Raw genomic sequence first — 26,784 nt, forward strand, 5'->3', positions numbered from 1 at the left:
GTTGGCCCTACCTTTGTCATAGGGATGGATAGCAAATCTTGCCTTGTCTTGAGGCAACATCAGGGCAGAAGATAGGGACCTTGCTCAGAGGGAAAGGTCTCAAGGCCAGTCTGATGCAAATGATCTGGACCAGAGTAAAGGGACGTGAGCAGCAGGCAAGCAGTAGTTAGTGGAGAGAGAAGCAGGGATAGTGCAGGGGTCAAGGACAGAAAGTCCATGACTACGACTCCATGGAAATTATGCCGACTGTGAAGCCAGCTTCCAGCTCGGCAGGATCACCAGTACCCGCTGTTCTCTTCTCTTGTCCCACTGTTGTAGGGGAAAGGAAGCCACTGTAGGTTACAGGCGCTCCTATCTTCAGCTTCTAGGTAACAGTGGGAGGAAAAGGTGATCCACCACAATAAAAGTCACAGGCTATTTCTAGATCAGCCTAGTGTTCCTGAGTCACTTCTGCCCAAGACAGGGAGAGAGACTGGGGAGGAAGAATGGAAACCTGTCTGTCCTAGCCCATCTTCAACTCACCTAATGCCCAAAGCCTAAGAAAACAACCTCAGGAGCCGCTGCCTGGCTAGTGGTAAACACAATGGACTGAGGTTAAGTGGCTCCCTATTCAGTCCAACCAAGATTCGGTGAGACAAGGTTTACTCTATTCTCTACCATCTACAGGGCAATAGAGTATCATGAATCTGTACAGAAAACACGTCCTTGGACATGTCCAATGTCTTGTTCCTGGCATCTTAACCTTTGTGTTTGTGCTGGCTAATTCTATGTCAATTTGATACAAGCTAGAGTCATCTGAGAGGAGAGAATTCCAATTGAGTAAATACCCCCATAAGATCCGGCTGTAGGCAAGACTGTATTCTTTATTTGTGACTGATGGAGGAGGGCCCATTGTGGGTGGTACCCATCCCTGGACTGGTGGTCCTGGATTATATAACAAAGCAGGCCGAGCAAGCTATGGGGAGCAAGCCAATAAGCAGCACTCCTCCATGCCTCCGCGTCAGTGACCACCTCCAGGTTCCTGCCCTGTTTGAGCTCTTGTCCTGACTTCCTCTCATGATGCACAGTGATGTGGAATTGCAAGCAAGATAAACTCTTTCCTCCCCAACCTGCTTTGGGTCATAGTGCTTCATCACAGCAAGAGTAGCCTTATCTAAGACACTGCTGTTCTTACTTCAGAAGGTTCCTATTCAACACAGTGTTACGGAAAAAGGCAAGGCTGTCATAAGAAAGAGAGAGCCCATGGAGCCCACCCTCAATTGTCTTAGGCTTTTTTGTGTGGAGGGGGTGGTCTGGAATTTGCATGTTTCCCCCGTGGCTCTCATGGGAATTTTTCATGGGTGTATTTGCATGAAAAAGCTGCACAAACCATGGCTGGGAAGAGTTCCCACAGAGACTCTTCCAGCCTGGCCAGGAACTGGACTCGCTTTTCTTTCACTCTCTGCAGGTAACAAACATCACCCAGGGCCAAATGCTTTTCTGGCTTGTCATCTTGGCAAGCTGAACTTTAGAATGCATTTGTTCAATTTCTGTCCCCAAATCGTTTTTCCAGATTTCCATCAAAGAGGAAAAGGGTACCACATTTCTTTCACTTTAGCTTGCTGAGCACACTGCCAATGAGGCCAGAGATAAGGGGTGTGTCCTCCCCAGAGAAACACAGAGAGTCATGCAATGACTGCCAGTGGCTACCAGAAACCAGGACTAGTGGAGACTTGTACTCTAGCTGGGAGATTATCTTTCTGGATTCTTTTAGAAAGGAGGGGAATTTAACTAGGTGGGGAAAGAGTAAGATGCTATGTGTCTTCAGTGTTTCACGACTACAAGTGCACAACAAGCTTCTGGTCCATCTGGCATTGGCTCATGCAGAAGGCAGAGAACTATAGGGCTTACTAGACACCTAATTGCTTTTTCTTAAATATACAATGACTAGGTATTTTATTACAGGAACCAATGGCCAGCGGTCTTGGCTTGGATTGTGAAAATTCAAGAGAATGAGTCAAAATGAGGTCATGAGAAAATTCTGCTGTCAGCAAGGAGGTAAGTCCACAGTCCTGTCTACCTGCTCCCCGAGCCCTCCCAGCACCAGAGGGCCTAAAGTAATTAGTCTCCCTGAGCCCCATCTGAACTGGAGCGCCTGCTTGTTCTTCTGAAGGGTGTCATCTCGTGCTGACTTGTGGGTTTCAGTTCACAGCTGACTAACTGCGCACTCACAAATTCAAGAAAGCATGTGCATTAGGAATGCTAAAGCTGTCCCAGTAAGAAGCTCCGCACGATAGGAAGAACAAGCGGCCAGTGGAGGCGGGGTCTCTTACTCCAAACGCTTTTGGATTTTGTACCTTTGACTCTGGAATATTTGCATACACCTCATGAGGTATCTTGGAGAGGGAATCCCAGGCTAAACACAGAATTGTTTAAGTCTCATATATGCCTTGTGGAGCCTGAAGATCTTTTTATACAATATTTCAGTTTTGTCCATGACACAGAATTTTTATGACAAATTTTGTTTGTCCCATTAACATTTCTTCCCCTGCTGCCATGTCAGCACAAACAAACCACGTTGGTTTTAGATGTCAGGTTTTGAGGTTCAGTAACGTTCAGCCTGTGTTAGGAGGAGGGTGTCTGGTAGAGGGGATGCGGCTAAGAGATGCTCTTTCTAAGTTCTAATTTTCACTATACTACAATGCCAATGCCATCAAATGCTGTATTACTTCATGCGCTACCACACAGGAATAGGAACTTCACTTCGCAGACAAACACTTAAGACCGCTTAGGAAAGTCTGAGGGAAAGACACACTTCTCCCAGCCCGGGACTCTGCCACCTTACTTACCTAGCCTATTGCCTGCCAAGTACTCGGCTCTTAATCTTTTTTCTTAACTAAGTCAGTGATATAATTTTGGATTAGTGATCAAGTTCTCAGGCCAGGAAGAAAAATACGAAGTTCTATCTAACCACTTTCTAATTTGTTTGTACATATGGCCAAGGCTGACCTTGGACTTCTCTGATCCTTTGGCTCCCCCTGCCCAATGCTGGGATTACAGGCAAGTACCACCACATCTGTTTGTGGGGTGCTGGAGATTAAGCCCGGGGCTTTGCACATGCTAGGCAAACAACTCAACTACATCCCCAGCCCTTGTGTTTTCGCTGAGATGGGGTCTTGCTGTGTGGACCATGCTGGCCTCTACCTTCCTGCTTCAGCCTCCTGGGAGTCTAGGATTATAAGTGGGATGCATGCCTATCTTCCTCTCAGGCTGAAATAGCTTGGTCCTGAGTTCCCAGTGGACAGTGCATAGTTTTACCGAGATCAGCAAGAGTGATTTACTTATCCCTCTCCTTTCTGTTTCTTGTCCTGTACCTTAAATAGTTCCTTGATTCCATGCCCCTGGTAAACGTCTTGATGGAATCTAGGTTCCCACTTGACCCTGAGAGCCAGGGTGAAGCTGATCATGAGACCGTGAGTCAGGCAGCCAACATGCCCTGCCTGCCACCACACCCTGGTCTGGAAGCCGTGGTGGGGCAGAACTGATGACAGTTCCTGACACACAGACAAGGACCAACCATGAGTCCTGAGAAAAAAGTCACTCACCTTATCACTGTGGGGGTGATCTCTGCACAGAAGAACACACTGAGGCTCCCCACTGCATGGGATGCGAACATGCCCACGATAGAAAATGCGATGGAGAACTTGTCCTTGACGCTGTCACTCATCCCTGGATGAGAATCCAAAGAAGGGGACCATGAGGTAGGAGAGAAGAGAAAAGAACAGAAGCCAGGCAAAGGATGAACTGGAGCCAGGAAGGGAAGCCTGGGCTATCCCAGGAGCTCCCTCTTCCCCAGTGCCCAGTTTGTGGTACAGTCGGGCATGCAGTGGCCTCTGGGTGGGCAGTCCTTTAGGCTGAGGAACCTGGAGCCCTTTAAACATTCTCCTGGCTTCTGTAGGTGCCTTGGGCCCCAAGCATGCTGAGCTCACAGTGGCCTGTAGAATTCCTCATCTAGAAGCTGTGCCAGGCAGAAGGCAGGCAGGAAGGCCCCCGCTGCCATAGTGACATACTATTTGCCCCAGACTCCAGACTGCAACCCTCAGGGTTGACCCACCCAATCCAGAGACAATGTTGACTTAAGGGTACAAAGCCACACGTGACCCAAATGGACTAATTCATGGTCCTGGGGGGAGAGAAAGCAGTCAGTGATCTCTGACCTGGAGGTGGCACTGGGTCCTGGCTGGCACGAGGCAGCACTACACACAGTGTTTTGGCATGCATGGGGGCTACACTTCTAAGCTCAGCTCCGTTTCCCTCAGTGTTGCACGGAAGGCAAATGCTCTCATGGGCACTGGTGGCATAGGCTTGGTTGGGCCAGGCAGGTGCGATTGTAGCATGGGGAATGGGGCAGCACTTCTGCTGTTCCCCAGTTGGAAAGCAGCGAGCAATCATGAGTCATGAGGAAATATCCACTCTCCCTACAGCACAGACAACCAAGCCCCAACCCTCCTGCCTTCTCATCCTGGCTAGCTGCTGGCCAAGGAAAACAGCACTGGTGCTGGATCAGGGGACTGCAAGGGCATGCATGCCAAGCTGCACAAAACCAGGGAAACACGAGTTGCTTTCTCTAGTGCAAGATGGGGATAGAGAATACAAATGTATGCTTATAGTGTCCAACCTACGGCCAACTTCAGCTGCAATTCTTGAAGGGCAAAGAGTAGGAAGAAAGAGAGGAAACGAAAACCAGTTGGTGAGTGTTTGTGGCCACTGTTGTGTGGACATAATAAAAGACAAGGCAGCACAAGTGCTTAGGACTCACCTGAGTCTGGATGCTGGCTGTATTTGCCGATCACTGGAGCAGTGGAATGGGTGCGCCCACATGCACAGGGTAAAGAGAGTGGGGAGAGATGGAGAAGGCTTGTTAGGTATGGGACAACTGCCGAGTCTTCCCACGTGACTTATTTCTAAGGGAACTTCCTTTTAAGTCTGAGTTGGTGCTGGCTGCCTGGGCAGTGGAGTTCACACTGGACTACACAAAGACCTTTTTGTGAGAAGAGAGGGCTGTGGCCAGTGGAGTCTGGGAGACAATGCAGTCTGGGAGAGAGAGGGCCCGAGCAGATCTAGAGGAGCATCTCTGCAGAGAAAGTTATTCGAATGGTACTCTTGGTGTGTGCCAAGGGGTACTGGGCACTGGGAGTAGGCCTGTCAGGCTGCATCTCTGCTTCGCCAAACCCTGTTCCTCACAGCTACCTGTCCTTTGCCCAGAGTCTCTGTGGCATTCTTGTTCACTGCCAAGGAGGGCACATGGGATACTCTGCAGGCTATCCTGCCACATCTGCCCTAACTGGGTAAGTTGGATAGAAAGTTTCTGGAAGGGCAGCTAGATAGTGTCCACCCAGGGAGGCGGGGAGAATGGCTACCACTTGTTCATTTTGGTCACTGCCCAACAAGGTACAGAATGCATAAGAACAGCCTAAGTTAGGAAAACCACCTGTATTTGAAACTGGCTCTTCTTTAACCTGGACTCCAGTAAGGCTGTTGTGGTCAGTGGTAAAGGGACAGTAGGTAAGTCTCCCTCGGCAGCTGGGTTAGCTTTCCTCCAAAGATGGGTGTTGAATGGGACTCATTTCCCAGCACCGTCCTGAGCCTGTCCCAGGGGGAGAGTCTGGGATGAAAAAGACACCAGTGTTCTACATTGTGCTCTGGGCGGGTAGAGAGGAGACAGGGGGGATTTTCTTGCACACAGGTGGGTGGCTGTTTATGAGGCCTATACAGAGCTTGCCGGAGGATTAAACGGACTCCCTAGATTTGTGTTAAGGTGACTTGTAACATTACAGAAGAGTACTTTGATAAATGATAACCTTGGGAATACTGGTAGAAAAGCTGTGTCCCACTCAAGAACGTCCAGAGTTTTTCTCCTCCTGTTACAGAGGGAAACATGTTTCCATCTTTCTTATGTGAGAAGTTCACGAGCAGTCTGCCCATGAGGAAGCCCTGTTTCCTGGGACATGGAGGCTTGGCATGCTGGGGTGTTAACAGAGCAGTCGGAGGACTCTGATTTGGGGGTCACGGGCCTAGGGGTTGGAGGACAAGGGAAGACCCAGCAGTCCTCAGATGAAGGGGCCAAGATGTTCTACTTAACCTTCATCCTTATTGAAGCAAATTCTTGCGACTGTTGATTTCAGAATGATCGCTCAGGTCATGAAAAACTTTCCTCAAATCCCATCCCACCCCTCCACTATAGTCTGGATCTTTAGAGTCTCCCAAAGGCCATCTTTAAAATCTCCCAAAGGCCGTATGCTGAAGACTTAGTTTCCACCCAAGGCAGTACCGGGAGCAGACTTTTATGAACGAGAGTCTCATGGGAGAAACTCATACACTTGGAGGTAAGCCCTTAAAGAGGGTATTAGGTCCACAGATCCCTTTCTTCTGTTGTTTCTGTGTCATGAAGTGAGCAGATTTCCTTCGCATACGCTCCTGTCATGAAGTGTTGTCTTACCACAGGCCCAAATGGGTCAACAAACCATGGACTACTTAAACACTCCAAATCTATAAGCCAAAGAAACCTTTCCTCACTCTAAGTTGGTTATCTTAGGTGTTCTGTCACAGAAACAGAAGGCTGCCATGCCTTCTAAGCTCTCTTTGTATGCCAGCTCCCCATCCCCAGCATCCTGCCCTTGTCTCCCTTTTCCAGCCTACTCACAGTTGAGGAGGCCAAGCTGCAGAAGTGAGGCCAGGGCAGTGAGGATCATAAAGAGCAGCAGGCCTCCCCTGCGCCCGAGGAACCTGACGACCACACACATGGCCAGGCAGGAGGCCAGCGCGATGCTGGCCATGGTGTAGTAGTCAGCGTAGAAGTTCTCCAGGAGGGGCACCTTCACCTCGTGGCCCATCATGCTTCTTGCAAAGCAGTGGTGGATCCCGTACCCTGTCAGCCTGCGGGAGACACACACACTGAGAGGGTGGGTAGTATGCACTGAGATGAGGGGCTGCCCAGACTCCCGGGGATGCCCAAGAGACAGAGCACTTTACATGTTGTCACCACACGTGAACCCATGAGGGAGTTGAGTTCCAAGAGTCATCGAAGAAACATTGGTGAGGTTCTTTGCTTACCCAGGGCTAGGATGAAGTACCTTCTGTGTGCTCACTCTCTCTCTCGTGTTGGCAGAGCAGCAGACAGATAGAGGGCATTATTGGTTGGTGCTCCGGGTCTGACCTCTGTGTGGCCTGGCTGGACAGTGCGATAGGACCTGACTGTGAATAGACCTTTGCTATCAGAGTGACTCTCATGAAATGTAGAGAGGAAGGGCATTGTTCTGAGGACATGCGTGTGTGCAGGACCTCGCCAGACCTCCTCGTGTCTTTATGTTCAAAGTCCTAGGAGTTCTAACATGGCACAGGGCACTGGTATGGGGCAGGTGGCTGGGCAGAGGGTGATGCTCAGTGCTGGTTCCTAAGGCTTCTTGGTGAAGTGGTAGGTATCGTTGAGTCCTGCCTTCCTTCAAACCTACAGATGGGCAGCCTGGGCCTATTTCTGTGGCCTCTTTCACAGAGACAGGTTGAGACAGGTGGGCGTGGGGCAGGCTTGGATTCAGAGTTCATGTAGGAGTGGGAGGAGGGTCCCTCTGTATCCTACTACATGTGTTTCCCACGACTTACGAGTTCACACAGAGGACCACAATATTTTTCCACAGGTTCCGTGTCCCCACCACCTTCACGATGCACACTTTCTTGGGCCTCCGTGAAAGTTCTTTCTCTAGCTCTGCAAGAGACAGACCCAGGAGCTTGAGTAGGACAGAAGGTTCCAGATACAGCTACAACACAGTTTTGGTTTACCCATCCAGGACCATTTGAAAGGGAGGTCTTTTGCCTTTAAGCCAGGGAAGAGGGTCTAGGCTTTCTGGCTAGACATGAGTTCGGGAGATTCACAGACAGGTTTCCCACCACAACTAAAAGGGCATGCTGACAGTGAACATTTCTACCCAAGCTCTGCTTATAGAACCAGGCCAGGCACACAAAGACATACATGGCCCATTCATCTTGCCTGAACACATCACCCCATGATGGTAGTCTAGGCTACTGAGGCTTAAGTTAGGTCCTGCACATATGGCTGGTAATTTCTTTCTGCTGGAAACTGTAACCACCTATGCCACCTACAGCTCAGAGGCCTGCAAAGCTATAAGCCCATATGCACCTTACTCTTGGCGGGGAGAGAATGTCTTAAGGTTGAAGCCATACACAACCTCACCACAGCCTGTGCTGAACTCGCTCTGTGCTGGCTGTGAATCTGTTCCAAGACCCAGTGAAGGAGGCATCCGCCCACTCGGGGCCTCTCAGCCCAGTCTGCTCACTTGTGGAGCCCTGCTCTCTGGGAACTCACCTCCCCACTCAGGGAGGGCCCAGTTAGGGCTAGGGCTATGGGAGGCCCCAGTCTCAGACCTTCCCAGAGGCCAGGGAGTGAGAAGCACTCAGCAAGTGGCCCTGCTGAGAGAGGTTAGGCTTAGAGATGTGACAGAGTTTGAAGCTATGGCACAGAGGCTCCGATGTCTAACAGTGCTCCAGTGTCTCTCCCAGCCTAGCTGGAAATTTGCTCAAGTCCTGGGGCTTGTCTGTCAATCTAATGGGGGAAGAGCAGAAGATAGGAAATGCTTCAGGGGGTAGGAGCTGAGTGGTTATTACTTGAGAGCCTTCTGGGCCCTTCTGCTTTCTAGCAGGAATGTCCTTGGGAGTCATCCCTTGCTTAGAAAACAGCAGGGATGCTTCCCAGGTCCACAAGGATCCAGTGGCATTAAAACTGTCAAGGTCATGAAAACAAGGAAAGATTGAGGAATCTGGAAGACCAGAGAAGACAGTGGGCAGGTGATGGCAAACTGTACCTGGGACAGGACCCTGGAGCACGCAGGGCCAGTGATGGGGAAGTCAGCATCAAGTAGAGGCTGGCACTTGACTAACAACCGTGTAGACTTATGCCCAGTTTCCTAGTTCTGACAAATGTGTTATGGAAACATCAGACCTAAGCAACAGAGGAAACTGAGTCTGGAGTAGAGACGAGTTCTGCACTATTTCAACTTACCTATATATGCGAAACAGTTCCAAAGCAAAGACACTTCCATTTTAAAACTGTCTGTGGAAATAGGGACAGAGGAAGCCTTCAAGGCCTGGAGGCATAGATTACCCTCTCTGTGTATCTGGTTTCTGAAGCCTTGGGTTTACATAATGGTCCTCAATATTATTTGAAAAATTGTGTTCTAGAATGACCATGGGCTCTTCTTTTCTTGTTACTAGTCCCGAAACAATTCAGTATAACAACGGTTCCCACAGCACTGGCCACCACAGCTCAGAGATCGTCGAGAGTACACAGGAGGTTGCATGTGGACTCTATGCAAACACGACACCATTACATTCAAGGAAGTTGAGCTCCTGTAAGTTTTGGCATCCTGGAGGCTCTGAAATAGTCTCCAGATGTGGAGCAATGACAGTTGTTGCTTCCTGCTCCCCTGAAGGCGGCACCTCTAGGTCTGCCACACCCATCTCTTCTATTTTTATTTTTCACAAACCTCATTCACAAACAGTCTGAAGGAAAACTAAACTTATTTTAAATAGGGAGCTAGCAGTCCAGTGAGCTCTATGGTGGCATATACCATATCCTGTGAGTCTGAGGCCAGCCTAGTCTACACAGAGACTTCCAGGCCAGCCAGGTTCATATGGTGGGGCAAAAGAGGCATGCATGCAGGGGTGGGACATTTAGACATTTTTTATTTAATCAGTTTTGTTTGTTGTTAAAGATGGGGTACTACTGTGTTGCTCAGAGTTGCTCAGACTGGTCACAAACACATAGGTCAAGTGGTCCTCCACCTTCAGGGTTCATAAATTATATGGGATTATACCTAGCTCTAAAGAAAAAATTTAGACTCATTGTCGCCCCACCTTCTCATATAGGTATGGGATGAGACCTTGGCACAGGCCAGCATAGCTGGTATTCTGGCTGCCTGTCCACAGACCCTCTCAGCTTCAGAAATCTCCTGACCTATTTTGTCTCAGCCAAAACAGGCTAATTTGACTTATTGATGCCCCTTCTCCATGGTTAAAGGAAAATACACTCATGAATCCCTTAATGAGTGTGTTAGGGGATACGGTCTGAGAATTCTGTCATCAGGTAACTGTCATTGTTTAAATATCACACAGGACTCATAGAGCTCTAGATGAAACCAGGTGGCATCTGGATAGAGTCAGACATGTGAAAAACAGGAGACGCATGAGGCTAATGCCAGCCTCATACAGTATACTGCTTCAGAAGAAACACTTAAAAATATGGAAATCATTCTAAAATGACAGTAAAAATTATAGTTTAGTGAAGACACAGCCACCAGTCTTCTCCTTGTTATGCACTGTCTGCCACCATGTGTGCCATTCTTCTAGAGAGCTGGCAGTGCAGCCATGCACATAAGACCACCACCACGCATGAGATGCACGAGGAAATGCATCTCACTCTGCCACAGCTACAATGCTTAGAAAACGGTCCACTCTGTGGAAGTTCTAGGGACTGTAGCTGTGTGTGGGCCTCTGGTGATATACACTCTGCTGCATAGTGCAGGGCTGTGTTTATTAAAGAGCTTGGAAACATGTCTGGTAGACATCCTCAGATCTAGCGATCTGGGTACTTTCACTGTTACAGACTGGTCAGAAGTCAGCTGTCATAGGCACCCTTTCTCAGCAGTCTTCCAAGAGGAAAACTCAAACATCCGTTAGCATGTTTATGTGAGTTTAAAGTTGTTTCTTCCTCAAAAGTGGTCCATACACAGCTGCTACTACATTATTGTAGATGAAATAGTTTGTCAAAGAAGCTATAGCAATTGTATTATGACCCGAGGGTTTTGTTCTGTTTTGTTTAAATAGCATTAAACCCTAGAGCCCAGTCTAAGAATTGACTGTAGTCTACAGTGGCAATTGCATTATTCTAGAGGGAATTAAATTAACTTCTCCAGCACTATTGATGCTTTGTCAGGGTCTCTGTTACTCATACCACTGGCCCATCATCAACAACATCAAACTTTTTTCTTTCAAAGTGTTTTCTTCTGGGTTGAAACCCATGAAATTCCTTGTTTTTAAAATTGGTTTTTATTGAGCTCTACACTTTTCATACACTGTATTCTAAATTGTAGGAAGCATTAGCTACCTACTGAGACCCTGTTAGGTCACTGGAAACAAGGAGCTTCTTGTCTCTCTAGCCCAAGCTTCTTTCATTAGGAAACAAAGAGCAAACAGGTGCTGAGCAGTTGATAAGGCAGCAGCGCTGGGTTGCTGCTCAGGGCAGGAGCTCAGAGCAGAGAGCTTCAGCCTTCTTGGCTCAGTGCTGTCAGAGAATTTCAAACTGAGACACAGGCAGACTTAATGTTGGAATGCCAGCTGTGTCTATTCCTGCTCCACATTTCCTTGACCCCTATGGTCAGTGCACAAGGTCTGGGAGCAGCGAGGGTCCCCCAGCCTGGGAAGAAGCTCATCTCTGTGATTCTTCTTAACCTCCTTGGAAGAGCTGCCCACAGTAATGGAGGTCTCAGCTCCCTAAGGCTAACTCCAGTCTGAAAATATCAAACAGGGAATTCCAGAAATGAGAAACTCATAAATTAGATTGTCACAATTGTTCTAGTTTTGTTATTATTTGTTAATCTCTTCCTGTACCTAATTTGTAAATTAAATGTTATTGTAGATATGCAGTTATAGGGAAAACCAAGCCTGTCTAAAGTTATCCATGGTTTTAGGCACCAATGAGGGCAGTCCTGGCTCGTGCTATGCCCTGAAGTTATGACAGGGCTGATGTGCTGGTTCTGAGCTCTGGATGCAGGAGGCAGTAAAGAGGTTCTGGTCCCTCTGTATCTTCCCAAGAGCAGCAGATAAGGAAGACAGTGGAAGCATACCCTGGGCAGCCTTCCCGGGAGTGAGAGCTTGGATACCTTTGGATTGCTTTCCCATGAGGCTGCACACAGAGGGCTCTGTACAAGAGGTCAAATGACTTTTGCTCCCTGTATGTCTCTCTCCCCATGGGGAAGAAAAGGCCATGTATATGCTCTCCCTCCACTGTGTGATCCTTTATGGGGCAACTTCCCAGGGAGTATATTGGGAATGGGATCTCACTGGCTCCTCAACACTCAGCCTCTCTAGTTCTCACTGTCTACCTGTAAAATACAGAGAGTTGAAGCATCCTTCCTTATGAGGCCCCGAAAAGGATGAAATGTTCTCAGATCTCCTTGGACCTCCCTGTCTCTGCCTAGGTTTCCTTGCCGGCCTCAGAGTTACTGGAAGCAAGTAACTATGCAGGATGCAGAACTCAGATACACGGTTAGTCGGCCTTCCTTTTTTTGTGGGCTATAGGCAACATAAAAACAGCAGTCTCTACTTTTTCTGTAATTGGTCAAAATCTTGAGGCAGGTTGGGAAGGAGAGCTATCATACTTGGGAATATCATGATACTGTGAGATTGACCTTTGGGAACACACACAAATGTCTAATTTAGCTGTACATGTTGCCAAGACCACCACTTATGCCCAAATAAAAACTCAAGACAGCTTTAAAAGAATAGAAATGGGAAATTTGGGGAGATCAGGTTTTCTTTTAGCATAAGCCCAAGACTGGCATGTAATAACAGGGCATGAGGTTCCTCCCTCATTGTTACATCCCAGCTGAAGATACTTTTCTGCACAGAGGCACCCTGAGGAACAGCCCTGCCACTTCTTGGCTTCAGAGCCCTGGATTCCTATATATCGTGAATATTCAAGGAATGCTGCTATCCATGGGTCTCCTTTGGTGTTGGGGTACAGCCTGGGCTCTGCAGCAGATGCTCTGTGGGGTAGGGATAATGTTGACAAACTCCTGTTCACAGCTGAGACAGTGGTGGAGGTTGTGTGCAGTATGATGGTTGATCTGGGCTTGATGACCTAGCCTTGAGGATGGGCCTGCGAGGATGGGACTTTCCTGAGCTGGGGCCTATGGGAAAAAGAGCATGGGAGCTGGACACAGAGCAAAGGCCTGGGGGAGGTAGAGATTATGTAGGGTCTCTAAATCTACATGTAAGATATGGGGCTACCCCCTGAGGACCCTGGGGACCACTAGAGTAGTGATGATGTGATTGTATTGTTCCTGAGCTGCTGACGGAGGAAGGGAGAACAGAGTGGCAGCCAGAGCAGTGAGTATACATGAAAACCAGGTAGGGACGAGCCCCAAGCTTGACGGGGGACTATGTGATTGTAAGTGGAGAAGCCGTTCTTAGCTAAGAAAGTTAGCGTCCCAGAGAATACAGACTGTGTTGTGCTGGACAGTTTTGCATTCTATTGTCTGAATGCATCTGATGGGGGTGGGGATAGAGAACCAGGGTGAATTCGCATCCCACAGTGACCACAATAATGATGGCACATCCTCGTGAAGAGGGAAAGCTTTCTCCTCTTTGTTAATCACCAAAGGGGACAAATCACCTCTTACTTGGCCCCCTGCCTGAGACACAGAAGAGAGATAAGCCCCAATGAAGTTTATAAGCAAAGGATAGGGGTAGAGGAGAGCCAATATCGCTTTCCAAAAATAGGAACATGAGTAAGTGTACTTAGGATTGAGAAAACAAGCTTTTTCCAGATATCATTTTAACCTGAAAGAAGTGGGGTGTGATGATTTAATTAGGAGGCCAGAGACAGACATGCAGTGAGACTTGAGGTCAGGAGCTTGCAGGAAGCCATGAGATGGTCCAAACCAAGCAGGCCTGGCCCAGTGGTTTTCTTAATAGCACCCTTTCCTATATGTCTCTATGGTTGCCCGCTTCTCAGCAGAACAGGAAAGCCAATTCAGCTGGACTTTTTGGGTTCAAATCCCGCTCAACTATTTAATAGCCATCCGACCTCTGGCAAGATAACCCAGCCTCTCAGTGCCATGGCTTCCTCATCTGTAAACAAGGAGCATCACAGCATCCCTTGTAAATGTGTTGCCATGAAGAAACGGGTTCATGCGCATACCACATGGAAGATAGAGAATTAAGAATCAGTTGATCTCAATGTTAATCAGTCCCTTGGAAAGGGACTGGCACATAGACCTCATGTCTTCTTTACTGTCACTGCTCCTGAGAAAGGGGGCCTCAGATGTCCCTGTAAAGAGCCAGCATTCAGTACTCTTCAAGCAGACCAGCCATGGCTTGCATCCCTCATTCCAGGGAATTCAGAGCTTTTGGTTTGCCTGACTGTTCCTGCCTGAGCTGAAGGACTTGACAGACCACATCTCACCCACCAAGTGGTTGTAACCCAGCCTTTGTGTCCTAGGCAAACTCAAGATAGGCATGCCACTCTTGCTGAGCCTGCATATCTTCTGAATGGGAGTCCAGTAATGGTGCTAACAGCTCTTACGATCCAGTTGCTCACACTCCCCTCCCTGTTGGAAATGGGGACCTGCAGGGTGCATTCTCTTGTCTGGCACAGGTTCCTGCTCACTTGTGTCTCAAAGCCAGGCTTACCTAGGCACTTGGATTGCAGCCACTTGTCACCACCCTTTATTCTTCTGCTTTAGTGCTTGACCCCTCAACTGAGTGTACATCTAAGACCCCCCCCCATGTATGTATCCCATCTGTGTGAACTAGTGTGGTGTGCCATCAGATGCTTAATAAATGTCTGCGTTCTGAACGAATGGTCATCACATGATTCTAGTCATTGGGAAAGTCTAGTCCTATTCTCCCCTCCCCCCACTATATAGTACTTTCCTAGGGGATTTCACAAAGCATACAGGTTTTCATGTTAGCCTGGTGGCTCAAAGCTGCCATTTTCCAAAGGGACTCTGTAGGTCCCTTGCATTAGAGTGTCTTCTAGAGCTCACTACAAACAAGTGCACATTCCTGGGGCTTCTTTCAGATCTTCTAAGTCAGTATCTTGGTATGACAGGGAGGAGCCAGGAACCTGGCTGTGAAGAACTTCCTGGTAACATTTACAGACTTCCAGCTTGAAAGCCCCACTTAGCTTATGCTGATGCCCCGATTCACAAGAATTCTATGGATCTGAACCACTCTACAAAAATAGTTCATGTTTCCATTTCTTCCCTTGACCAACAAATAGGTCATGGCCATAAATAGACAGTGGCAGCCCTTGGAAGATCATACTCAAGCAGAGAGGTCACTTACACCATCCACACCCCGAGCCAAGGCTTTAAACATGGTAGGTTGTCATGAAAGGAGGTGCTGGGTGTCACAGAGCCGAATACACCTGATAAAGACAGGGTACGCATCCAACTCACACCTGGCTTCTGGTTTTGTACGGGCTCTAAGGAGCATAATGAGTGTGTTCACCTGATTATGAAGGAAACTCACTCCTAGAGTGGAGATAATTTCAGTTTATTTTTCACTCTCAGACTTCAGCAGCCACTGCTGTCGTTCCAAATCTTTGCAAACCATGTGGGCACAGGAACATAGACCAAACACTAGCCAGGACAGGTATTCTGGACAAGACCAGCCCTCAGGCACCCTGGTCAGCTGTAGCGTACTTACCCGGCATCACTCCCTTGATATCACTCCCAGGGCTCACACAGTTCTTCTGTGTGATGTACAGGATCAACTTCTTTGCTGACTCAAACTGCTGGGTAGCCATTAGCCATCGGAGAGACTCGGGGAATATCCTGCAGAAACACAAGGGGAATACCTGAACGGCCTCCATTCTCTTTCATTGAATTATATGTCATCAGGAGAGTCAGGATGGATTCTGGTAAGAAGTTACCATGATGATCTGACTCCTGCCTTGCCAGCTCAACGACAGTCTTTAAATGGATCTATCATCTGGAAAAAGTGGATATTGCTATGAGCCGAATGTTGGGTTCTTCATCCCCAAATGGAAAGTTATAATAAAATATATTTCAAATTACAGGCATTTTAAAAAATAATCAAAATTGTTTACTAGCCTGAATTTATTAAAAATGAATTTGGATAACAGAACTTGAATAAGTAGAAACACCTCAAAATGCCATCAGTAAAATATCAGATCTTTTCTTTAATATGAAATAATAGAACAAATGCCAATGCCCTTGGCTTAAATTACATCCTGCTAATATATTTTGATATAGTGTATGTAGTGTCTTTTCTTAATTTTTTGAGATTGTAGATCACTAACATATTTTTTCCCTCAATATATGGACTTAAAACCTTACAGTTCAATGTAAATATCAGTATAGCCACATCTGTGTTTGATTCCAGTACCCTGTGATTTGTGTTAGGACCTCCTCTAGCCTTTGCTAGTCTGACAGCACAGGTTACTTTGTAGATTGTCTGTCGAACCTTAAAATATGCAATATGGGGGGAAGGGTCAACATAACATTATTTATACTCAGTGTTTATGGATACTAATGTTACGGTACAAAGTCAAATCATAAATCAATGGTGTTGAGTAGTATCATTTTGTTCAAATCAAGGCCTGCATTATGTATACAGAGCAGCCATCTTTGTTCTCCGAATTTCCCAGGAGAACAGTGCTGGACTCAGGACAATCTGACCCACAAGAGAAGATTTTCCTCTTGTCCCAGGCTTCAGAGTCATAGGCAGAAACCAAACTACACTTAGTAGGCATGGTCCAGTGACTTCCACATTGACAGATCTCTGGGACACTGTGTTATCTCTAGTAGCCATTCAGTCTTTAGCCCATATTCATCACCCCTATGGTTGGGTCCTCAGACAACAGGGTCTGTATAACTCAAACAATTCTAACTAAAGGTCTTTTAGGATTGCAAGGCCTGTAGGATAGGCTTGGATTGCAGGCATGGTAATCCTTAATATTTGAAGAAATGGATGTAGGTCTCTCATGAGCTCAGACTCTTGCTGGGCACTAAATGATTTGTTGTTGTTCTGATGTAAACTGGGCATTGTCACCTTAGGACCATCTTTGATGCAGCTACTGTTGATTTCAAGTCTTATGGAGGGAGACCTCTGTAAATACAATAAAGTAAAATATATACACACACTCAGCTTGGAGTGACAAGGACCAGATCCTATATGTATGACATAGACTGGGACAAGGCAACTGAGGAAGTCAAAGGTTGAGACTCAAAGGAGAGGCAAAGCCATACTGGATCTGTTTTAGAGAATAAGCGAGTGCTGGTTCAGCTAAGCATGCTGTGTGCTGTGTGTGGATACGGGATTGAGAGAGATGGCACGGGGGCTTGAAACTGTACTAGATTTGGGGAGGTGTAAGCTGGTAAAGCAGCAGGCTGGGTATGAGATGGGAAGAGATGAGGTAAAAGGGGAGGAAAGGGGAGAGGAAGACAAATGAGGAAGGAACCTGCACAGATTCGGAGCTACTGATAGTGGGGAATGGAAGGACCAGCAGCCACAGGACCACCAGGGTAAAGGAAAATCAGGACTGGTCTCTCAGGAGATACAGGTGGGTGCACAACAGCCACACAATTGTCTCCAGCAGCAGGCAATCCTGCAAGCCACCTTCCATCACCAGGCTGGTGACTGCAGGTACTGCTCTACCAGTGTCCCAGGCTACTGATGAGGTGGTACTGTTTACCCACTGGGCAGCTGGGAAAGCTCAGGCTGAGAATATCCATGAGCATTGCTCAGGACACTCGGCCATCAGACAGCAGACTGGATGAGTCGAGAGCTCACTTCCTTAACCTCAGACATAGCAAGGCAGTATGCCAAGCCACAAAGACAGCTGATGTTGGCAAGTACTGTCCTTATGGGGATTTCTAGAGCTATACAGAAAGGCACAAGCCCAAGGTACAGGCACCGAATGCTTAGCTTTTAAGATGTATTCAAATGTATGGAAAAGTCATAAGGGACTGAGCTGTGGCTCCTGGGAAGGCCCCGGAGCCTGTCAGTTTGAATAACACTGTGGGAACTTGATGGAATTTCTCAGGACACAACTATGATATAATAACGCTCTAAAGTGTAAAAACCTTGACAGAGATAGGCATGGAGGTTCACACCTATAATCCCTGTACTCAGAAGATTCACACGGGAGAACTGTTTTAAGTTCAAGACCACTGGGGCTACCTAGTGAACCTCAGGCCAGTCTGCAATACAGAATGAGACCCCCATCTCAAAAATCCAAACCTGGCCACAGCCTGGGGCCTGGAAGGAACCTATCTCTATTGCTCAGGGATAGGGAATATTTCAACCAAAAATATCAAAACCACATAAGGCAGATGAAAGCCACATGCTTGAAAAGCCATGAAGCAGAAATAAGTAAAAGGATCTCTGATTTGGATGGCATGGAGGCTGCAAGATCAGTTTACTGAAAATAGCTCTTGATGGAAGAGCACTCAGGACTGACTCAGGGGAGTGACTTCCAGAAGGGGAAGCCCCCAGTCAACACTGGGCCGGGCTGTGATGAACAGAGAGGGCCTGCTGTCATACACTGGGAAAGGTGGCAGTCAGTGATAGGGGTACAGAGGCATTCCAACTCCTTACGGTGGGCACAGGAGCCTCACACACAACAGGCACCCTGGTAAGTCTCACTGTCTTGACACAAGACCGTGGTGGTGCCCAGGAGTGGCAAAGTGATAAAACCAATTTCAGTACCAGACAGGGATCTCTGTTTGGCATGTGTCCATATGGCCAATGACCACAACCATCCTTTCTGCTCTAGTACTGACATTCTATTAGGTACCAATACTAGCACAAGTAAGTATGGGACTTGGCTTTTTAGAATTCTTTCTATAGCATCCATGCTTTTGGTATTCTTAAAAAGCAGGATTAGGGCTGGTGAGATGGCTCATCATATAAAGATGCTAGCCACCAAGACTGAAGACCCGAGTTCTAGCCTCGTGACTTGCATGGTGGAAGGAGAGAACCAGCTCCTGCAAATTATCTTCTGATTGCCACATGTTTACCACAGAACACACACACACACATACACGCACACGCACACATACACAGAGTTTTTAAATGATTTATTTTGTATTTATGTGTATGCATTTGCCTGTGTGAGTTTATGTGCATTGTATGCATGCAGGTGCCTGTGGAGGCCAGGGGGTATCAGATACCCTGTGACTGGAGCTATAGGCTATTGTGAGCCACCTAATATGAAAGCTGGAACTGAATATGTATTCTCTGCAAGAGCAGTATGTGCTCCTAGCTAGCGAGTTGTCTCTCTAAATCTGTAACATTTTTTTAAAAAGCAGGATAAATATGTTTCAGAAAGACCCTGCACCAAACAGTGACAGTGAAATGTGGCCCTAAAGCTTCATATCGAAACTGTATGTAGAGCTCTTCCTAAATGATGCTCCTGTATCAAGAGAGAAAATGTCCTGCCTGGTAGGTTTGTTCTCTGTCTCTCTGTCCCTCCTCCTCCTCTTCATCTTCCTCTCTCTCTCCCTCCCTCCCCTCTTCTTTTCAAGGAGGTTCAACCAGGAGGCCCAGGCTTGACTAAAACTCAGGGAAACCCTTCTGCCCCAGCCTCCCTAGAGCTGGGATTACAGGCTTACATTGCCATTCCGTTCTGTTTCTTTAAGCTGAATGGGAGCATTCAGTTTGGTATTCAGCTTAGGCAACCTCTTCTCATGCTTGCCTCAGCTCACATAAGGCAGAATGTGATGACGTGTGATTCAACAGTAGCAGCAGGGTTCTATCTCACATTCCCATTTTCCTCTCTTTCCTAGGATGCACCCGAGCTAAGCCTAGGTCTGCTTTTATACCACAGTCAGTAGCTGTGGAACTGTCCAGTGAAATCTGCAGTTAAAAACTGGTACATGGAACAAGCTTCTTTCCCCTCCATTGGAATGTCAGCACAGGCCCTGAAGAGGAGTCTGCACATTATAGGCATTGCATAGAGACCCTATGTTTCAGGCAAAGCTGAAAACAATTTCCAGATTGAAAGTCAACTATGAAGCACTGGCCTTAATGGAGATCAGGATGAAGAAAGCAGGGTGCCATTCAAACGCACCTGCATCTCCTGCTGTGCATGGCTCAGATCCCTCCGAGGATAGTAGGATAGGAAATAAATAGGACAGAGTCCACTGAAGCCTAAGCCTTACACTGCCCCTTACTGCGGATAATGCCGGCAGCAGGTGTGAAGGCTACTCTTTGAGATTAAACTGTACCACAATCAATTTGAATAATCTGTGATTGAGTTCTCTGTTCTATTTTGATTCTTTATTTTTTCTGGTGCTGGGGGCTCTTCCTAACTTGCCACCAGTTATCTATATGGTTGTATGCAGACCGACCGCTTGCAAATGACTTCCTTATAGTTTTATGTCTTTATTTGATCCAAAGAAGCACCAATGACTCTCAAGTAATCTGTGTGCTTTGCAAGTCTCAAGTCTGAAATGAAATATAGTAACTGGAAAAAAATGTAAATATAATTTGGGGGTAGTTTGGTGAGAAGGTAATAATTAGAGTAGATCACAAGGTTTTTAGAAAATTTGCAATAAAGGGAATTTTGTCATCTAAATTTTTAGTTTTATATATATATAAATATATATATAAATTGGTTACAATTTTTAAAAATTGGTACATGGTACTAAAAGGCTGATCATTTGCCCATAAGGTTTAAACATAATAAACTATTTTCTTGTCCAATGGGAGAATCTAACATCAACAAGCTTTCTATCTGGGTAGCCCTTTTGTGCATTAACAAACATTTACTATACAAAAGAATCGATTTCACTGTAACATTTTCACTAGTGTATGTCATATATTTGATCTTACCTCCTATCACCCTCTCATACCATCCCTCACTGTACTTTTCCCAAGTAGTGTCTGTTCTCATGCCTTACATACCTATTTCTAAATCTAGATTCTATATATGAAAGAAAATATGCAGTTTATCTTTCTGATCTTGCCTTATTTCACTTAATATGATAATCTATAGTTTTATCCACTTTCTTGAAAGTATCATCTTTGTTCTTTCTATGCTAAACAAAACTCCATTGCATATACACACCCCCTATTCTTTATCCGTTCAACCCCTGATGGGCTCCTAGGCTGATTCCATGTCTTGGCTACTGTGAACCATGCTACTACTGTAATCATGGATGTGCACACCTCTGTTGACTGACTTAGTCCTTCTGGTTTCCATATCCAGGAGTCAAAAGAGCTGTCCCTGGGTGGCTTTTTAAGGAACCCCACATGATTTCAGCAGTTGCATGGGCTGCTTCTTTGAGGGCTCATTCAACACACATTCTGGTGAGAGACTAGTAAGGCAATTCTCTGAGTCAGAATCACGTGTGTCCTGCTTATTAGTCCACTGTACCGGGACATTTTACTCATAAATAAAATACAGGAAGGGAATAAAACTAACTGGAAATGCGTTATGAAATTAGTTGTACCCTTAAGCCATTTCCTTATTTGTCTTGTGGAGTATTTGGTTTTGGGGCGATACCCATGTACACAAACACACCTCCCCGTCTGTGATTCAACAGGGACATCACTCACAGGACAAACATGCACGGGGCAGTTGGAGTCATTATGGAGAAGAACTACACTTTGGGGCCTGAGAAGTTATTTTGTTGGGAAGGAAAACATGCTAAACACACGCTGCACCACTGAGCTAAAGTTCAGTCCAGTCTGGGACTTCCATTAAGCAGGCGGACAGGAAGGACACAAAGTCTAGCCCAGAGAGGGAGCAGGGTCAATAGAACTTTGTGGAGATGACCTTTCCATGTGTGCACATGAAACTGAGCATGGGCAGAGCTTGGGCCTCTGTTTCTGACTGAAACAGAGGACTTTAGTTGTTGATTCTCTGAGTTCGATCAAGTACGGGACAGTTAAAAAAAATTCTAGAGGCCCAAAAGAAAACAAATGGTAACCAAAACAAAGACCCAAATGTAATTAAACACAATAGGAAGTTACTCAAAGGTGCAAAAAGTTCTTCACAAACTGAGGCCTCCCCCAATCTCATGTAAAAATGATGGTGGAAATATATCAGCAAGTTTTTGTGACCTTAAGTGAGTAACTTTATTCCTCTGGGTCTTAGTTTCCCTGAATCTGTGGAACGAGTTCAGTAGAATGATACAGAAGCCTCAGCAGGCCAGATCCCCTATGTTATCTGTTGAGATCTGAGGCTAAAAGTCACTCCCGAAAGATAAAAAATATGTCACACTGTACATAGTAGTCTCATAGTGCTACAAGCTCAGACCACACAGTGCACAGCATCCTCAGGGTGCTACAGGCTCAGACCACACAGTGCATAGCATCCCTACAGTGCTACAGGCTCAGACCACACAGTGCATAGCATCCCTACAGTGCTACAGGCTCGGACCACACAGTGCACAGCATCCTCAGGGTGCTACAGGCTCAGACCACACAGTGCATAGCATCCCTACAGTGCTACAGGCTCAGACCACACAGTGCACAGCATCCTCAGCGTGCTACAGGCTCAGACCACACAGTGCAAAGCATCCTCAGCGTGCTACAGGCTTAGACCACGGCATCCTTCAGGGTACAGCACCCTCAGTACACAAGCATTCTCAGGGTGCTGCAGGCTCAGGTAGGGCACATGAAGTCATTGACATTAGCCTTTTTATAGTGGATCAATTCTGAATACGTGGGCTTCACATAATCCTAAATGTTCCTCTGTTTATGGTTTTTTTTTTTTTTTTTGGTTTTTTCGAGACAGGGTTTCTCTGTAGCTTTGGAGCCTGTCCTGGAACTAGCTCTTGTAGACCAGGCTGGTCTCGAACTCACAGAGATCCGCCTGCCTCTGCCTCCTCTGTTTATGTTTTTAACAGATAAAGACTTGGGATTCAGCTCCCATACAAACACCTACAATCTGTGACCCTGCATGCAGCTGGTGCTCATCCGCCCACACACCTGAGCTAATATTCACCACTCTTTCCCTCCTCCTCCTTTTGAAAACTTACCTGTGAAAGTGAGTATCAGGTCACAGAAACCAAACGGCACACAGGACATTAAAGGTGCAGTGCTGTATGGGAAGCTGACTGACAGCTTTAGCAAGCGATGAAAGAAAATGCGGTGTTCCAACAGGCAAAGTGGTACAGGTTTGTAATCTCAGCACCTTTCCAGGCTAAGACAGGGCAATTGCAAGCTCGAGGCCAGCTTGGGTTACAATAGCGTGTTCTCACCCAGCCTGGATAATTTAGCAAGACCTTGTCTAAAATGATAAAATATTTAGGAGTTGGGAATCTAGTTCAGTGGTAGAGTGCTCAGTTAGCATGTACAGGGTTCTAGGCTTAATTACCAGGCAAGAGAGAGGAGGAAAATAAAATAAGGAAAGTGGGGAGGGAAAAGGGCCAAAGGCGAGATGGATTTTTGCTGCTTCTGCATCTAATTGGAATTTTATCAGCACCTCTGTATTTGCAGCTCGCAGCAGGTGGGCCAATCAACCTGCTCCAGGGGGTCACCTTCTGACCTCAGCCTGGGCTCTAATCCTACGCCCATCACAGTGGCAGACAGATACCATGGCTACAATATCTGCTTGTCATGTGGGAGCCTCCTGCTGGCATCTGGCAGATGCTTTGTCATCTCTGCGTGCACCTCTCCCGGCTCCCACAGAAACCTATCCTGATTCAAATTAGCCAGTTCCAAAGCCCGAGTGAGGCCAAACTGCCACGCTTTCGTACTGGTCTCAGGGTCCACTGAGACTCGCTCTATCCATCTCTGTGGACGCTGACCAGCTGCCAGGGCAGAAGTCATTTAGCATTGGACACCTGTTGCCAGAGGCCACCTGACTTGAGCCAGGCACTGACAGCTCAGAATCTAACACACAGGCTCAGCCTGACTGCCCTGTCAGATTTCCAGGCTGCAGTGGCCCTCCCGCTGGCCTTCAACAGCCCCAGCTGCTGGGTTGGGGCAGTGAGATGGGTGTGGAAGGCCTGTCCTGGCCCCGGGGACAACGGTATAGTGGGTATAGTGCTTGCATGGTGTCAGCGGGCCATGCTTCTCTATTTTCCCAGGCCTCTCTCCACCTCTGCTTGTAAGCACGTGTGTTGGTCCCGGGATTCATCGTATTGTACCTGACCTCTGTGCTCAGCGGCTTAAATGAGGTAGCTTTTTACCCGAGGGCTCCTTAACAGTCTGTGTCATCAGCAAATCCCAAACAGCAGCTGAGGCACTTCAGGCTCACTTTCAACTGCTCATTCAACTTTCGTGACTGAAATATGCACTACCGTTTGTGACTCTAGGGCTTTGTTTTTAATTATTTCTTTCAAATTACATAAACATGTATATATGTACTTTGATCATATTTCCTCCCCACTGCAGTTTCTTTCCTCTGTGTGTGTGTGTGTATGTGTGTTTGAATGCACAAGCATGCTCCATTGCATTTAATCAGAGTATCAGAGTTGCTTCTGTGAGCATAGGCTGGGGCTCGGTTATAGACTTGAGTCAGGGCAACATAATAGAGACTACAACACTTAGGAAAACGAACCCCTCTCCAGCAGTATACATTTGCCTGTTGTTAGCATTACATAATGCTTCATTACCCAGTCTAGAAAATGTAGAGATAGCAAGGATTTAAGGATTTAAGACTCTCTCTCTCTCTCTCTCTCTCTCTCTCTCTCTCTCTGTTTTTGTTTGTTTGTTTTTGAGGCAGGGTCTCCCTATGTAGTCCTAGCTGTCCTAGAACTCTCTATGTGGACCAGGCTCACTTTGAAGTCACAGAGATCCACCTGCTTCTGCCTCCCAAGCGCTGGGATTAAAGGCGTGCGCCACTATACCTGGAGAAGCCTTTTTCTTTGTGTTTCTATTTCAAGTCCCCAGATCGGCTGCGAAGTGGTCACTGCAGCCTGTGAAAGGACTGCTGCTGCTGCTGACTCAGGTGCTCAGAGGCTAATTTCTGTGACTCATCTCTTCCCTTTCCCCCGTGAGTCAGTGTTGATACAGTTGAGTGCCTTGCGTGCAGGGAACCCCACAACCTTGTTTTATCTGTGAGAGAATCTCTTTGTATCATGTGGTATTGTGAAATGAAATTGGTTTTGATGGAGGATCATGTTGTGCTCCTCCTGCTTGGGAAAGAAAAACAGACTGATAATTGCTGAAACACACACACACACACACACCACACACACACACACTCACACACACACACACACACACACACACACGCCTTTTAAACTCATTTTAGCGACAAGCAGCACAATCAATTAATCCATTTAACACATTTTCATTGTGCCCTATTAGGACAGGTACTAGAAGAAATGTTTTTGTCATTGTTAGAGGGAACATGGAATCTTCCAGGATGTGAAGCAAGTTCTGTGCCAAGTACATGCTACCCTTGGTGACCCAGGTACTTCCTGGACCTAACAGCATCCCAGCCTGTGGGAGGAGCTGAACAGCTGGTGGCGTCCTTGCACCTAGCAGCCAAAACACCTCTGGCAAACCATGGAGTATCTGTGTGCCTCAGTTTCTCTCTTTGCATGGGAGTCTATCACAGTGCTACTCTCCAGGGGTCCTTGGCCAGATAGAGGGCACTCAGGGATGTAACGTGCTTAGTCTGGACCCCAAAGAGCAACCTTCTGCTGAGCAGGGAAGCACACCTGATGTCTCAGATATCTAGGAGGACAGTTTGAGCTCAGTTGAGGCCAGCTTGAGCTCAGTTGAGGCCAGCTTGGGCAATATAGAAAGACTCCATTTCAAAAACAAACACAAACAAACAAGCAAACACTCCCCCAAAACCTTTTAAAACTAAACTCAAGAAATGATAAAAGTCAATGATTCTGCCTCAAATATTTTGTTTTGCTTTGTTTTTTATTTTTCAAGACATGGTTTCGCAGTAGCTATGGAGCCAGTCCTAGAACTCGCTCTGTAGACCAGGCTGGCCTTGAACTCACAGAGATCCAACTGCCTCTGCCTCCTGAGTGCTGGGATTTAAAGGCTTGCATGACCACTGCCCAGCATGCCTCAAATATTTTTAGAGATATTTCTAAATTAAGACCACTTACTATATACGATGGAATTGTTAGTATTTTTTAACTGGGCGTATCTAGCTTGAGGCCACTTATCTGTTTTATAATAACATCTCTTAGAAATTTTAAACATTAAAATCTCTTTGGCAGAGATACTTTTTCCTAAGGATCTCTCTCCGCCACCTTGGTGCAGTTTCTTCCCCAGCTGCTGAGCATGTACGCTGCCTCACTCTCCTTCCCACGAGTCACAAGGCTCATTTCTCACCTGGAGAACCGGTGTGGCTACTTATGCTCTAAAGTTACACTTCCCTCCGTTTCCCGTTATTTCCCATCCGGCATCTTCCTTCTCCCCCCTTCCCCAATGCTGATGCTTGGGAAGCTCTCATCAGGATGAACTTCCAGCGGAACAGAGTGATGCTCAAAACTCACCATCTTCACACATCTGGTGCATGTCTTCGCATAAGAGCACTCATGTTGGGTGAACCCAAGCTGAGGCTCTTTCCCAACAGGTACCTGATGAAGAGCTTTGGCAGAGGGAAACCCTCTATTTACCTGCAGGAGTGTGGGGACAGGCCAGGAGCAGAAATTTCTTTGAGAACAAGACACCTGTGGTTGCTGATGGTGCTGTCAGGTAAGCAAGGCTGGTATCCTAGTCCAGGCAACCAGAAACAAGCTTGGACTCAGTCAACTTAGGGTTTCTTTAGCATATCCTTCACACCCTCCTCTAAAGGGCACTAGGTCCATATGTCATATGCAACAGGCTTGATCTTTTACTTGGCACAGGGCTGTGCCTCTGACCTCAGGACTCACCTGGAGCCCTGAACGTCTCTTCATATATGTTTGTGGTGTATGTGCGAGCATATATGTATGAGCAGGTGGATATGCAAATGGAGGCCTGAGGTTGACTTCGGGGTCTTTTGTGATTGCTTTCCATCTTACATATTCTCTTGCTTGAAGCCAGAGCTTGCTGATTCATTTAGTCTTTGGAATC

General features: G+C 46.8%; 1 protein-coding gene across 1 annotated transcript in view; it reads right to left on the reverse strand.

Annotated features, from left to right (window-relative positions):
• Window positions 1-26,784, reverse strand: part of Slc22a23 (solute carrier family 22 member 23) — a 164,441-nt gene that overhangs the window by 10,340 nt on the left and 127,317 nt on the right. The window contains exons 5-9 of the mRNA XM_038332774.1: window positions 15,484-15,611; window positions 7,639-7,741; window positions 6,683-6,915; window positions 4,799-4,831; window positions 3,585-3,708 (exon numbers count right to left, since the gene is read on the reverse strand). Coding sequence (XP_038188702.1) covers window positions 3,585-3,708; window positions 4,799-4,831; window positions 6,683-6,915; window positions 7,639-7,741; window positions 15,484-15,611 — 621 coding nt within the window. The remainder of the gene's footprint in view (window positions 1-3,584; window positions 3,709-4,798; window positions 4,832-6,682; window positions 6,916-7,638; window positions 7,742-15,483; window positions 15,612-26,784) is intronic.

The sequence above is a fragment of the Arvicola amphibius genome, chromosome 6 (genome assembly GCF_903992535.2).
Source record: "Arvicola amphibius chromosome 6, mArvAmp1.2, whole genome shotgun sequence".
Taxonomy (NCBI): domain Eukaryota; kingdom Metazoa; phylum Chordata; class Mammalia; order Rodentia; family Cricetidae; genus Arvicola; species Arvicola amphibius.